The sequence below is a fragment of the Hetaerina americana genome, unplaced genomic scaffold (assembly GCF_022747635.1).
Source record: "Hetaerina americana unplaced genomic scaffold, ioHetAmer1.1.p SCAF_2, whole genome shotgun sequence".
In the NCBI taxonomy this organism is placed as follows: Eukaryota; Metazoa; Arthropoda; class Insecta; order Odonata; family Calopterygidae; genus Hetaerina; species Hetaerina americana.
Genome location: NW_027286763.1, coordinates 82552294 through 82566958, shown reverse-complemented (window position 1 = coordinate 82566958; position 14665 = coordinate 82552294). Strand labels below are relative to the sequence as shown.

At 33.7% G+C, this 14665-nt stretch overlaps 2 protein-coding genes across 3 annotated transcripts in view; both read right to left on the bottom strand.

Annotated features, from left to right (window-relative positions):
- eIF2Bdelta (eukaryotic translation initiation factor 2B subunit delta) overlaps window positions 1-3130 on the bottom strand; it is a 35565-nt gene extending 32435 nt beyond the window's left edge. Inside the window, exons 1-2 of one of the 2 annotated variants that reach the window (XM_071585644.1) lie at window positions 3040-3130; window positions 2807-2848 (exon numbers count right to left, since the gene is read on the bottom strand). In XM_071585644.1, coding sequence (XP_071441745.1) covers window positions 2807-2821 — 15 coding nt within the window. In that variant the 5' untranslated portion in view covers window positions 2822-2848; window positions 3040-3130. Of the gene's footprint in view, window positions 1-2806; window positions 3004-3039 lie in introns of those variants that run through there. The other variant, XM_071585645.1, reaches the window with a different exon arrangement.
- Window positions 3131-6256: 3126 nt separating this feature from the next.
- Window positions 6257-14417, bottom strand: LOC139688176 (dolichyl-diphosphooligosaccharide--protein glycosyltransferase subunit 1). The gene is made up of 9 exons (XM_071585603.1): window positions 14151-14417; window positions 13505-13624; window positions 12296-12754; window positions 10749-10941; window positions 10081-10319; window positions 9691-9810; window positions 9467-9610; window positions 8663-8790; window positions 6257-7197 (listed from the first exon to the last, which is right to left on the bottom strand). The coding sequence occupies exons 1-9, from the start codon at window positions 14388-14390 to the stop codon at window positions 7032-7034; spliced, it is 1809 nt and encodes a 602-aa protein (XP_071441704.1). The 5' UTR covers window positions 14391-14417; the 3' UTR covers window positions 6257-7031.
- Window positions 14418-14665: the final 248 nt, after the last annotated feature.

Sequence of the window (14665 nt, the reverse complement as noted above, 5' to 3'; positions counted from 1 at the left end):
GATAAACTTTCGCATGAATCAGAGCCTTAAAGATATATAAACTAAATAGTCATGATTCCATGCCGAATAGAAAAATGTTTGCAGGAATCATGTCGTGGTGTATTAGCAAGAGAGTGAATAGCTCTCTTTTTAGTAGCAAAATTTGTTTAACATGTGGGGAATGACCCCATAACTCAAATGACATTGAAAGAAGGCATGGTAAAGTGTTAAACGGTACTCATTTGAAATGAGAAAGTTGAGCTTTCTTAACATATACACAGCTTTACTCAGTTTATCAAAAATCTGACTGATGTGGGTCTCCCAGTTAAGTTATATTAATCCCTAGTATTTTAGCAGTTTCAATATCAGTTATTTATAATTTAAGGTTGCATACAATATGCTGAGTTTTGTTAGTATTTAAATGTGAATAATTTATATCAAACCATTCCTTAGTCTGTCTTTGGGTAGCACTAGATTGTACCTTTGCATCTTTTAGATTTCTTAACATTTAAAAATATTCTGATGCTTCATTAAAACACATCTGTCACACCTAAAATCTGTATTCAAGTAACATTGGAAAGTTGTTTAATAGTGGGAAATCCATTCATCCAACTTGAGGAATACAAGTATCTGTCCACAATTACAATAGAAGATTGAAATAATACCATAATCCATGGAAATCCACCAATACTTGCATATTTTGCTGCATTTATACCAGGCTCAAATTAATATGCTTTAAAGGGAAGATTATTTTTGATAAAACTAGTTTCTTTTTCTTTCTCAAAAAATTTGGAAAACAAATACATAGTTGCAGCTTTTTGGCAATCATTTGGCCAGGAACACTTTAGTTCACATTAAACATTTTTACCAAGACCTAAAACATTTACATAAAATTAGTTTATGTAGCACCCTTTTAATCTATTAGCCTTGCACAATGCAATAATTTTAGAGTGGGTAACTGAGGAATCATCAGAATAAAATGACTTAGAGTGAGGAATATTGAAAATGAGAAAAATAAATTGGCAGACCCTATATGTTGGTACTCATGATCAAGGTTTTACTTTACATTAGAACCCAGGATATGGTAACCTCCTAATTTCCCATCAGAGACTTCTTATGACAGAAAAATAACAGTGACCGCACAACGAAGTTCTATGTAAGGTTTGGACAACTTTTTCCTTTACTTCCATTTCAAGTGAGCAAGGGGATGCTGTCATTCTCTTTCGATTCAGAGAATATTTGCTGCTGCCACCATTTGGTCTTATTTGTATCATCTTTCTAAACTGTTAAAACATAAGTTTGTATGCATGCAGCAAAGCATTGAGTTCTATTAACAATTGCTCTACAGGTAAATAATGGATTTTAGACAAATATTTAGCGTACTCTAAGCTTATACAAAACCAAATGCCAAAAACGAAGGACTACTAATTAATATCTACTAATATTTTCCTCCAACATGGGCCAAAGTCTACCCAAAATATGACCTAATATCTATTCAGCGATAAAAAACTGAATGGGGGACATGGTTGAGATCTGGCCGCCTCAATGTGTTAATTTCATTTGCTTAGTAAGACTTGCTTTATCTGAGGTTTACTCTACAGCCAACCCATCAGAACTATCATCCAGGTTGGCTACTTTGGATGGATGGCAGACAAATTAGTAGCTAACCATGAAAATCAATTGACTAAGAGCTGATGGATTCACAGTGTACCTTGTACGAGGTGCCTCAATTTCACAGCATATAATTGTAAAGTGCTAGCCTCAAATTAGGATCATGTGGCTAAAAAATCTTCTCTAAAGATGGGTTTGTTTAATTTGGATCACCTACCTAAGGTTTTCATCCCAAAATATGGATAAATAAATATCAAAGGTACTTCGAACCCCTCGAAAAACGCATCGGTATAGTTGCCAGACACATTCCATTTAAATGAAACTAAAACCTCAACTCATATCAATGTTTTGTATTTGCACATAAATTGAGCAACTGAGGCCAAATCTCAATAGAAGAGAATTTCAAACTTTCAGCCCAATCCTTTATCAAAAGAAATATCCAAGAATACCTTCATTGAATATGATGCATATAACCCTGCAATAGTTAGCACGATAATTGTTAAGACAAACGTTTTCCCTAAATTTTACACTACAGTTTTGAAATTATAAAACCACAGAAATGAAGCGTCCATGGTATTCGATAGTATCCCAGTTCAAAGAAGTATCTCTGCATCTCCCTTATATCATCCTTTTTTGAAAAAATCAAAATAAGATGGCAGCACTCCATTGTAATAATCTTTCTTTCTGTGTGGGTATATGAAAAACAGGTAAACTGCAAGTTTTGATCGTGGCTTTGGGAAAATGAATTCTTCGCTTGACATGACATATGCATAAGCATGACACAACGTATACATTCATACTTGTCATGTCAAATGCAAGATGAATTCAATGTATATTTAACGTAAGAACACAATTTCTAATAAAAATGTGAACAAACTTTAGCCTGTTTTTTCGGTTGATGGGTGAAACATTCTGAAGACTTCTATAGAACATGCATATCGGTAAGCTTGTTCCCATAAGATTGAGTAGAAGTTAACATTCATTAGCAGCTGCGTTCTGAAATGTACATGCATTCCAAAGCACGCAAGGAAAACAATTAAAATTTTACTGACAATGATTAACTAATAAGCAGTATATAAATAAACTACGGCGTACTTCTGAAGGTTTACCACAGAAAAATTAGCGCTAAGCATTTCTTTACATGCTGAACTACGATATACGAAATAGTAACGATAAATATAGTGGTATAACAAAGCTTCAAAACAGTTTGAACTACCTGAGTTCCCTCCATGGCTCGTGGGAATCTCTCTTCTCCTTACTGTTGATAGAATTTTTAATTTTTTATCATTTTACCTTAGTTAATTGGACAACTTTATGCGTGAAAAACTTCAAGTACAATATGGAACACTTAAAATCGGTCCAAATTAACGAATTAAAAGGCTATTTAAATTTCAATCGCGATGCCGTCGGAGAAAGACAATATTTCATCATGCTCATTAAAACACTCACCAAGGTCTAATAGGATAACGTATTACTCGTAGAGAACTTTCAGGTTTCTTAAATCATCAAGCACAGACGGGAGAGCTGACCAACTTGACTGAAAATTTTCATAGTCGGAGTTCTCTTACATCGATCTAGTTTCGATTAAATAGTTTCCGCTTCGACAGGAGGCAACTACGTTTGCCTTCTAATTTATACATTTATTTATTGCTTTATTCACCATAGGCTGCTTCGGCATGGCTTCGTTTTAAAGCAAACAAATGTGCATTAATTTTTTTGGCATACGTCACGTGAAAAAATGTTATTTACATTACATAGGGATATTTATTAAACAAAATTGTAGACATTTTTTACGTAATGTACACAATTCATCCACAGAGTACAAAGGTTTAATAAGCAAGTATGCTTTAAGATTACGCTTGAAAGTATTTGAAGGGATAATTGCTTTCAAATCTGGAGGAGGCAATCAAAGAGAGAGCGGGCAGGATCGAAAGAATCCAAGTGTCATGTCTCTCTAAAGCATAGTGAATTTTATATCAGGTTTGCACAAGTGAAAATAAAGTTGAAATCTATTACAAAAATTCGAATAAAACCGTCAAAAACCTATCTAAAACTCCAATGTAATTGTTATAACACTGATTTGTTCCACACTGTTTTTCAGCGGAAGACAACTGTAGTTGCCGCATTAATGTATTTTAGAAGGCCATTGGGTGATAATTGTAATTTATTTTTGAAGTTTAAATCTTGGCATATACTTTTCTATGCATATTATTTTCACAAATACTATATTAAGAGAAGCTATAAGTTTGGTAGATATACAGATAAATGTGAAAATATATACATCGTCTGTGTAAATACTTTCACCAGCAACATGGACATAAAAATATACCAGAATGCTAATTTTGTGAAAGGTTGTCCAAACCCATCCGCTTAAAAAAAATTAATGATATATATTCCTCCCCATTCAATGTGATATAATGCACCAAGTTTAAAGATTAGGATAGCTTTTAAAAATTAAATGGATTATTTATTAAAGTTAATAGTTCCCCTCTTCCCACAAGGTTTCAAATATAAAAAGAGCAGTTAATGCACGTAAACTACATGGAAATATGGTCAACAACTATAATCAATTATTATATCAAATACTTTATTTTTATGCAACTCATAGTAGCCTTCTGATTGTGTACAGGGGTATGAAAGTAGTACCAACAAATGGCCCACATAGACTCCTGGGTTCGCATTAGTCACTTAAATAAAGCATGGAAATTCCCCTTACACTGGGAAACCTTTTGGCCTTGAGTTAATTTTCTCAATTAAATATTTCAGTGAATACATACATACTGATTCAAGCCCATTAATTGCTTATAGCCATACTGAAGGTTCCATTTTGATGACCAAAGTTCCAAAGTTGCCGGTTCCTTCCTCAATTAACTGTCAAACTAACAGCTATAATCCACAGCACAGATTTTCTCCCCAGATTGAGTTAAAGCACTTATGAAATAATGGACCATAGTTTATGGAATCCATAATATCAGGTCTAGGAAACCCAATATGTTTATTTTAAATTCTCTTACTGTTTTATTGCATTCACAAGGAGGGAGTTGATGACAATTTTTGAGTAAGGACTTTCATAAAAGACAAGTGAAAACCTTGATATAGAGCATGCATATGTACAGCAGGGAAACTTGGTCATCGGAGCAGGATGGTAAGCATAGATTTGAGTCTTTTGAAATGTGGGTGCAACGAAGGATGGAATGGACGTAAAGGAAAACAAATTATGTACTAGGTATGGTGGGGGAGGGAAGAGGATTGTGGGAAGAAATCCAAGGGAGGCAGGAGAAATGGATGCAGAGAATTTTGAATAGTGATGGAATGCTGAAGACTGTGATATAGAGGAGAACATTAGGCAAGTGAGTTGGGGGAGGAAAGGATTCTCATATAGGAAAGAATGAAGGGATGCAAACTCTCCATGGTATCAAGTATGAAACAAAAGTACCTGCTTTCAAGAAAAAGCTGTTCAACCTTTTAAAAACAATACATTCTCTTATGTTAATGAATTTCTGAAATTGTGACTTGATCGAATAATATGTAAATCTAGTAGAATATTGGTATGTATAGAAATTGTTTTTTTAAAAATTGAAATGTATATATCTGACATGTCCTATATTTGTGTGGGTGAATATGCTCCAAATCTTCAGACAAATAAATGCATTAATATTATTATCAAACATATGATCCTAGTAAAGGTATTTAATAAGAACATGATGCCTTTAACAATTGTTAATTTATTAATAGGCTAAAACAAAGCTACTTATAGACTGGTCTCACATGCATAGAAGCAGGACAATCTATATAGGGAACTATGATACTCTTTGGGTAATTATGAATATTTTATGGTAAGATAGGATTGTTAATGAGTGTTAAATAGTTAAGGGTGCAAGAGCCTTGGGGTTGTGATAAGTTGAAAAGTGAACTTAACAGGGCACATGCTTGGAAGAAAATCCAAGTCAAAGATGAAAGTAAAGTTTGGCAAGAATATAAAATAAGTAATTGCAATGTTGGATAATGAAAGGTAGGAAAAAGCAGATTATGGCATTAAGACAAGCTGGATGATTTAGTTACATCAAATCAAGGGTCCGTCTAAGGTGAAAGCAGCATTAATATGCTGAAAATACATTGACACAGGGTACTCCTAAAGAATACACAAATATGTTAGCATTTTGATCAGCTAATGATTTTCTGTGTCAATGATACTGCTGCATACAGGTAAGTTTCTTACACTATGGAAAGAAGTCTAAGTCTAAGCCCTAAAAAGACTTGCCAATAATTAATATTTCCTTAATATAAATCTTGACTTAGGATAAACTTTTATTATTTTCCATTCCTTCAAGAGCAGAAGTTCCTAGTATGGCCACTCAGAGCAGAAAGTTCAAAGGGTAGCCGAATGTGGTCTTCTCAGATTGTAACATGCTATCAAGGGATACTAAGATACAAGACATGGGAAATTTGATTTTCCCATTGCCATCTACAGTGACTTGTGTCCGGTGAATCTCGACATTCTTTTCAACATCTTATTCATTATAACAAAAGTGTGTGGATCAAAGCCATGCAGACTCTTATCTTCGTAGTCTAAATTTCTCTCAACCCCTAAGACATCTGAATAAGGCAAAACTAATGATTATTAATTACTATTCAACTACACACTGATGACAATTAAAAATAGTACTCGAGACATCCAGTAATTTTATTTCAAGATAAAATGGATTGGTTTCACAATTTTTTACAACTACCGAGGCTTAACATTATGAATCCAAACTTGATCACCACAGAATATTTACAAATTGTAAAAAAAAACTTAAATTGATCAAGCTCTCACTCATATATCAGGATCTCTTAGTCGAGCATAAATTTGGATCACTCTTGGTTTTGAAGAATTAGACATGAGATTTGAGGTCATGGTAAAAATGACCTATCTAGCCAAGTTCCTACATTAATTTGCTTAAGCAGATTATACCACATCAACTTCTAACCGAGTTACGATGAAAAATTACAAAAATTGTGCAAAAATAAAAATAAAATATGTACTTAATAACATCATCCAATAGGAAACAAGAGAACCACTTTTAATGGATAGTGTACCAGTTAATCTCTGATAACTCCAAAAGCACCTTTCATTTCAAATAAAACATCAATGCCTGGTCAGCCCACACCTGAACCTAAATATCATCTAACCAGGCTGGAAATTCAATTGAAAGAGAACGTACATTAAAAATACATCAAGAAATACAAAACACACATGACACAATGGAATAGTTTCCGAGACAGAAATGCTAGAAGAATTTGTTTTTTTTATTCACCAAAACAATTTATTCAGATTTTTTTAACAAGTGATACACTTATTGAAAAACATTCTGTTCATTCTTCATAAAACCTAGATGGTAGCAATCAGCACACTAAAAAAACATAATGCACTGTTATCACAATGCTTTCAAAATGCACCATTACTGCAGTGACTTCACAAGAGCATTGATTTTCTCAATGCACTCCTCTTTCTTTTTGTTCATTTGATTTTCTGTATCCAGCAACTGCTGACGGGAGACACTTTTTCCAGCTCCGAGCTTATCTGTGTAGAAAGCCTGCTGCTGTTTGTAGAGTTCCTTCAGGTTCCTTTAAAAAAGAAAAAAAATTGAAAATTTTCAAAGTAAATTCCAATGAAATCTTGCCAATATTCCCATTATCCAACTTCTATAAAAATAGCAAAGAAATTTATTTATTTTTAAAGATAAAATTTACCAAATTGCTGTGTTAAATGATATGATTAAATTGACATTAAAGTAAGAGGGCTAGTGTGGTTATGAATACCTACTGAATATCAGGACATACAGTGTGGAATGAGAAAGCAAGTCATTCAATTTATGTACCATGTAGGTGGCTTATTTAATTCACTTAAATATTACCTCCCATTTAGTGTTTTTAAATCCATACTATTCTAATGGTTTTACATTGTGATGCAGGCCTTTTACAAAACAAAAGAATAGTGTTGAAGCAAATTAAAACAATTAATTAGTCCTCGAGAGTAGCAAACATAGTATTCTACATAAGGACAATTGAGACCCTTATAAATGCAGCATTACTTTCACTGATTAAAAAAAATTTCAGGGCGGCAACACATTTATTGAGAAATAATGATTTGGTCTTGTTTGTTGCGCCAACTTTCATTGCGACCAATACCAATAACTCCTTTTACCATGGGGAACAAGCTTGTAATAATTAAGAAATTATGATGTGGAATATGCATTTGTATTCTGATGCAAATTATGAGCGAAAACAAACTAAAAGACGGAAAATGTCCACGTACACCTGATGCCACTTAATTTCAATTCAGAAAAATTAAAGATGCGGGTTCAAACACTTACAGGCATGTACCATTTGAATGTGTACCTCAAAACAGAACTAAACTGGCAGACCTCAAGCTAAAAGCTATTACCCTCAGAAATAAATCGACACTTGATGTGATTAACAATTTTTGCCCATTGAAACACCTTATTTTTAAAACCATAACTTTAATTTTTCAGTTTATATTTTTATAAACTCACTTTTGAACAGAATCGAGAAGTTTTATATTTTAAGCTACACCTGCACTAGAGACATACCCCAATTCATACCTTATTTACGAATACCATTGGTTTAGTCAATGCTTTTCAACCATTTTTTAATGAAGACAACCTTAACTTGATCATTCGTTCTCGTGGCACTCCTAGTCCATATATAATATTAAACATAATAATTATAAAGAAATTACAACACATTAATTAGTTCATACTGCATATTTTCAATTAAGTTTTCATCAAGACACTGAATAGTTTATATATTTAGGATAAAATGATATTCGCAATTTTTACAATTGACTACTAATGCAGAATAACCAGTCTGTAAACAACTTATGGGTACTGAGGATAGGAGAATATTTTGCATTGACATCAGAGTACATATAGTATATTGCATCCACAACTGATAACTGCTTATTCATTCATGTGTAATTGCATCTGTCTGAGATTAACCTTTTTTTAGTTGAGAAAGGCTTCAAATGTTTATAATAAGGATAATTAAATAGAATGTAAAATATACATACCTGTCAATCTTCTGAATTTCAGAGACTTTATCAGCCAATTCAGGAGCATCAGCTTTGATTTTTGTGATCAAATCTGCAATACTTGTTGTTTCATTTTTGTAGTCCAGATTAATACTCTTCATTGCAGCCTATAATTATAAACACTAATTAAGTATGCATTTACCATCAAAAGGTGGGTAATCTTCCTACAGTAAAGTACAAATGCCAAAATTATCAGCAGACTTAACAAAAAATAGAAAATTAGGTCTTTAATTCACAAGACAAATTGTGTAAAATACATTCATATTAGAAAAAAGTTCATCTTAGTCATTATCCTGAGCACTGTAATACCGAAAAAAATAGTGCAAGGGCAATGCAAATCAGTACGGAAGCCATTGTCAAAAGTGGCCATGGAAGTCAAAGATATGAAAACATCCAAGCCTTGCCTTCAAATGTAAAAAAAGGAGCTCATTACAAAAAGGTCATCTGAAATTAATGAATAATTGTGCAAACAAAAAAAAGCTCAAAAGTCACATCAATGAAGAGTTTAGTTGTGCAACAAGTATTCTTAGTATCCCTTACATATCCTGTACATCATTCAATTTTTGACTCATGCAGTGGTGAATCACTGACCCTGAAAAAGATTCCTTATTTCGCAACAGTGCTTTAATTTGAATTAGGGTTTTCACTGGTTGGAAGGAGGTGATTTCTCAATTGATGTTCAGAGGAAGGTTACTGTTCTTAAAGACCCTACGGCTTTCCCCCCATAAATGTTTCCTTATGCTATAAGTTGTCACCAGATGTTGAACTAATGTTATTATATACCTGGAATGAGTTGACATCTTTGGAGGATTTCAATTTTGCCAACTGCTCATCATAGTGTTGGTAGGACAAGGCTCGCTGATCTTGGTGAGCTAATATCTTCTCGCAGTATCCTGCCACACGCATTTTACTCTCACTGGCTTCATCCTACACAGAAATATGATTATAATAAGAATAATTTTCAGAAAATAAAGAAATATAAGGTGGGCATAACCATATCTGCTTACCTTAGTGATGGAAAAATCAAGACGAACATAAATGATGACGAGAAGGAAGAGGAAATAAAATGCCATCACTACCAGGAGGGGTTCTTGCAACATCAGAACTCTGGGGAATTGGTACTGGAGCTGCGAAAGAAATTTATTGAATAAAAATTATTACAGTTAATAAAATGAAACTGACATTACTTTTTGACCGAGGAAAAAAAAGAGGAATAAATAGCCACCATGAAAAAAATAAGTGTGTTCTGAGTTCTTTCAATTAAAGACTGAAATAATTATGTTTATCAGAAACAAATTGAACTATCCTGACTTCATACAAATATCAGAAGTAAAATGTATGTGTAGCATCAAAAGAGTAATTTCTCCATTAAAAATAAATGATCTTGAAAACTTTACCTCGAAGTCCTGGATGTGGTTTTCCACTAAGTTGTGCTTCCTCATGTTTATCACTATGTGACCTTTAGTGTCCAAATATGTATAATGCAGTGAGTCTGGGAGCCGCTCCACATCAAACGGAGTTCTCAAAACAAAACTATGGGTACCCTCTGGCAGTATCACCTTGGTAACCAATTCATCAACCACCATATCATCAAAAGCGTGATCCAGAATTCGCATTCTCAGTAAATAATCATCCCCTGCAAAGAGAAAATGGATAATTATAAATATGTTAATCAAATTTCCCTGTCCATGAAGCGATTACATAATGTGACTCATAAGGAAAGACTTTCCAAAGGAATAAAGTCATGCACAAGAGATGAGAATTTTCATATCAGTGAACTGAATGACTCCAGTTTTGGTTCTACTTGCCACAGAATACATGCCTTCCCAGCTTATATCGCTTCCTTCTCAATTTACCAGAAAAATTATCTTTGCTACATTAATAAACTTGCTCTAGGCCAAATGTTTTTAGTATCTTAAAATACCCTCACGTAAAACATGGATAATATTAATTAATTATGCATTAAATAGATAAGGTCTTTCTGAGCCAAGCATTTTCATGAATAATCAAGTTCTGAGATTTCAATGCTAAACAAATGAAATGGCCAACAAAAATATATTTTTACCTGAATTAAATAGGTATTCATAGCTAGGAACATTATATCCAATTACGTAATGAGTTTTCCATCCACCAAACAGAGGAAACCTGGGCCGAACATCCAATTCAACTGAATCACTCAAAATTCTCATGTGTGATGTGGATATATTTCCTATTTGATCCCGATAATACACATCAGTGGCTGAAGCTGGAAGAAGAGTCTGTAACAAAGAGGTGGGATTAGTGAAGAATGATGAACTGTGGAAAATATTCTACCCGATGAATATGAGAATTTAATATTATTAATATTGTTTTCTTAACACAATTAACGATGGTCATACAACCCCACTTTGGGTTCAACTAAAATTTTCCTAACCACATTAAATCAAAAGATAAATGGTACAGACAATACTGATGAAGTACTATAATGGATAATATGAACTAAAAGAATGACATTACCAATAAAGCTCAATAAATCCAATATGGTCAATGCTACTAATTACACAAGATATTACTTGACATGCCTGATAATTACCACTTAGTTATATCGTTATTTCGATATTTCCTCTATACTATGGGTTGATATTAGAAACTGAATACTTCAAAGCCCTACCGGCATACAAACTTATTTACCAGGCTGAAATGATCATTTTATAGGCATTTGGCCACTAAGAAACATTTTTCAGAAGTTGTGTACGAGTGATCTCCAATAATGTGAAATTAATTAATGTGGCCAAATGTTATTTTTCAGGGCTCATTTTTCCTGACTGACTCTTCATGCTCCCATAACTATAAATAATTGAGAAATGAAAAACATCCACAGCAACTTGCATTATGAAATTTACTTCAATGAGAATAACCTAGATGACAAATTTATATCAAAGTTTCCCGGTGAAGGTTCCTTGGCCTCCCCAATCAATATACACAGTACTGCTCAGATGGCCCTTTTTACATGTATACAATCATCAAGATTTATACTAATATGGATTTCTGAATTTCCCTACCTTCTTATGGCAAAAAGAAGGTGCCTATTGGGCTAGGGGAAAATTTCTGTGGGGTCCAGAAGAGGAAAAAAGGAAATCTATATAACGCTATAAAAATATCACAACACAATAAAGGAATAGGCCTGTTACTGGCAGCTGTTTCCTACGCCTGAAGTGATCAGTCATCATTTGAGGTAAATTGCTAAATTCCTTCTGTGGTCCCACATTTCCAAGTTTTGCCTAAACCCACTTGTTCAGCATTTAGTCATGAAATTGGCATGCCACATGGAGATGATTTTGGACTGATAAAATTGGCATCCTTATGAGGATTTAGTTCCCAGAACCCCAAAATTGTTAATTATTTGAACACATTAAAAAGCATTTAGTCAGAAATAAACTCAATTGAAAAATACTAACTTAACTTCAATGGAACTTGAATGGTGAAAATTGTGACCAGTTATTAAAAGGGTTCATAGAAACCAAAAGAGAATGGTTTTTGCTAGGGATTTTAATGAATTTAACCAACTTTACAAGGTTTCTGTATTACCTAGGCTGACTTTTATTTTTTTAAGAAAGAGAGAAGCATACGCACCTTAAATGATTTTACACTTGACAGTCCACTCTGGGATTCCCTCTGATATTCATAACGGGAGAAGGACCCTTTAAGAACTGCACCAGTGTGGTACAGATTGAACACTTCTTCAACAGCTATGTTCCCCCAGTGTGAAACCTCAACTGTTCTCTCCAATTTGGTGATGACAAGAAAAGGGGAGTTATTCTCGTAATGGATATCCACCGGTGATGGAGTAAATGGAGCTATATTTTCAAAAGGACCAAAGACCATTCCATTCTCGGACACAGATGTAGGCTTCATTTTGCTGTGGCTTTCAACATTCTTTGTGCCAACCACAATAGCTGTAGTCTGCTTTGTAATTACGTAAGGACTGTAAACATAGTAGTTCCCCTTGAACAAAACTAACTGCTTTTCCTTTTGCATTATCTCTGCGGGGTGCGGTTTCAGGTGATGGGTGACAACATACTCCACCTCCACCTGAAATGCAGAAGGTAAATGCAAGAGTGGAATCATCCCATACGATGGAACAAATATGGAGACACAAACCTCAAATCAATGAGACATTAGCGATTGTACTTCACACAAGATATAATAAAAATGCATGCACAGACTGCCATTTAAAATTTTCTATTTCCCAAATGGTATTGGCAGATGAATTACCAAAAGCATAAAACAACGCTAGTTGCCAGGTTGAAGTAAATATAAATACTTATTCGATTAACTATTTCTATGAGTTAACTTCTGAATATGGAATTCAAATGAATGCATAAGAACACAATTTCAACAATATTAAACAAGTCAATGATACACCTAAACCTTAAAATATATCATATTTCATATTCAGTGATCTATTGAGAATGGGTAAATTAATGCGTTTAACCTTCCAGGAACACTAATTTTTAATAAAAACTTAGACCAAGCATGTGTAAATGATTCTAAGTTATTCCTATGAATTCTGCAAATGCACAGACATGCACTCTGATTGACATTCATTAATAAAATATAGGGTGAATTTTAGATAAAAAAAGCGCTTGTCTAGTATACGTAAATACTGCGGAAACAGTTAGACACAAGGATGTAGCAAGAAATATTAGGTGCCAACAAAAATATGAATCCTCAGAACAAAAAAATATTTGTATCCCTGGTCAGAAATTACCGCAAGCCAAAAAATAGAAACTAATAAGGTTTAATAATATTCCAGCGACTGAAAATAATTGCAATAATTACCACCACCGACTTTCCGGAATGGATATCATCTTTTAACTCAATTCTCCAAAATTTGTCATCCTTAAAACTAGGAATCGTAACTGGAACAACCTTTAAGGGCGTTTTGTAAGTATCTGTGGCCTAGAAAGAGAAATAAAAAGCAATAGATTATTAAAACAACTTCTTCCTTTGTTTTATTAAACCTACTAACTTTTTTTCCCAAAATAAATTTAATATACTTGATTACATATTAAGATAGTATACTATTTCAATATTAGTGAACTAAACATTAAATAATATATAAAAAGCAACAAACATAAGAATCTGCATTTCGGCCAGCCATTATATTGTAAACGGACAGCTGGTAATGGGGTACTGTCATTACAAATCTTGGAGTATCGCAGTACACCGAGCATGCCCAGTCTCAACGAAATGTTTTTATCCAAAGTGACTACAGCTCAACTAACGCATTATACACAATCATACGCAACAAATTATTCTTAAATTATGCTATTTAACTAGGACAATATATATAATGGCTTGATCAATGAAAATTTAAACAACCATACTCCAACGGCATTACTTCACCAACACAAGTAACTTGTAGCCAGTGGTAATGTAACAGAAAATCTCACATCGCGCAATATTTTACTGTCATTTTACTTACCGAAGCACCTATGTATGATAATTTCTTCGCAATTTCTGGCTCCACGGAAAATATGAAGGACCTAATGGCATTGACACCGGAATTTTCTAAAGTGATTTTATGAGAGGCTTTGAGCAACTGCGACGTCATATCTAGTGATCTTTCTACATTAACTACTTTTAAATCTTTATTAATAGCCTCTGGAATAGCAAATACTATTTGAAATAGTACGGAAATCAATAAAACGCTTTTGAGAGCCATGGTTAAACCGGCACCGCAACACAGACGCTGACACGTTTCGCTTGGAACGAATTTTGAAACTCGTTTGTTTTTCGAGTACGTACACGGGTTTTTGCCGCAATATACGAGTGTGTGAGATACACCGCGCAATGGAGAAATATATATTAAAACAAAAATGAAGAGGAATAGAATGAAAAAGAAATAGTTATTTTTCGGCAAGAAGGAGCCACTGTATTAAGATAAGTGAGACAGTGCAAAACTGTGGCAGCTGATAATTGACTAATAATTACAATTGT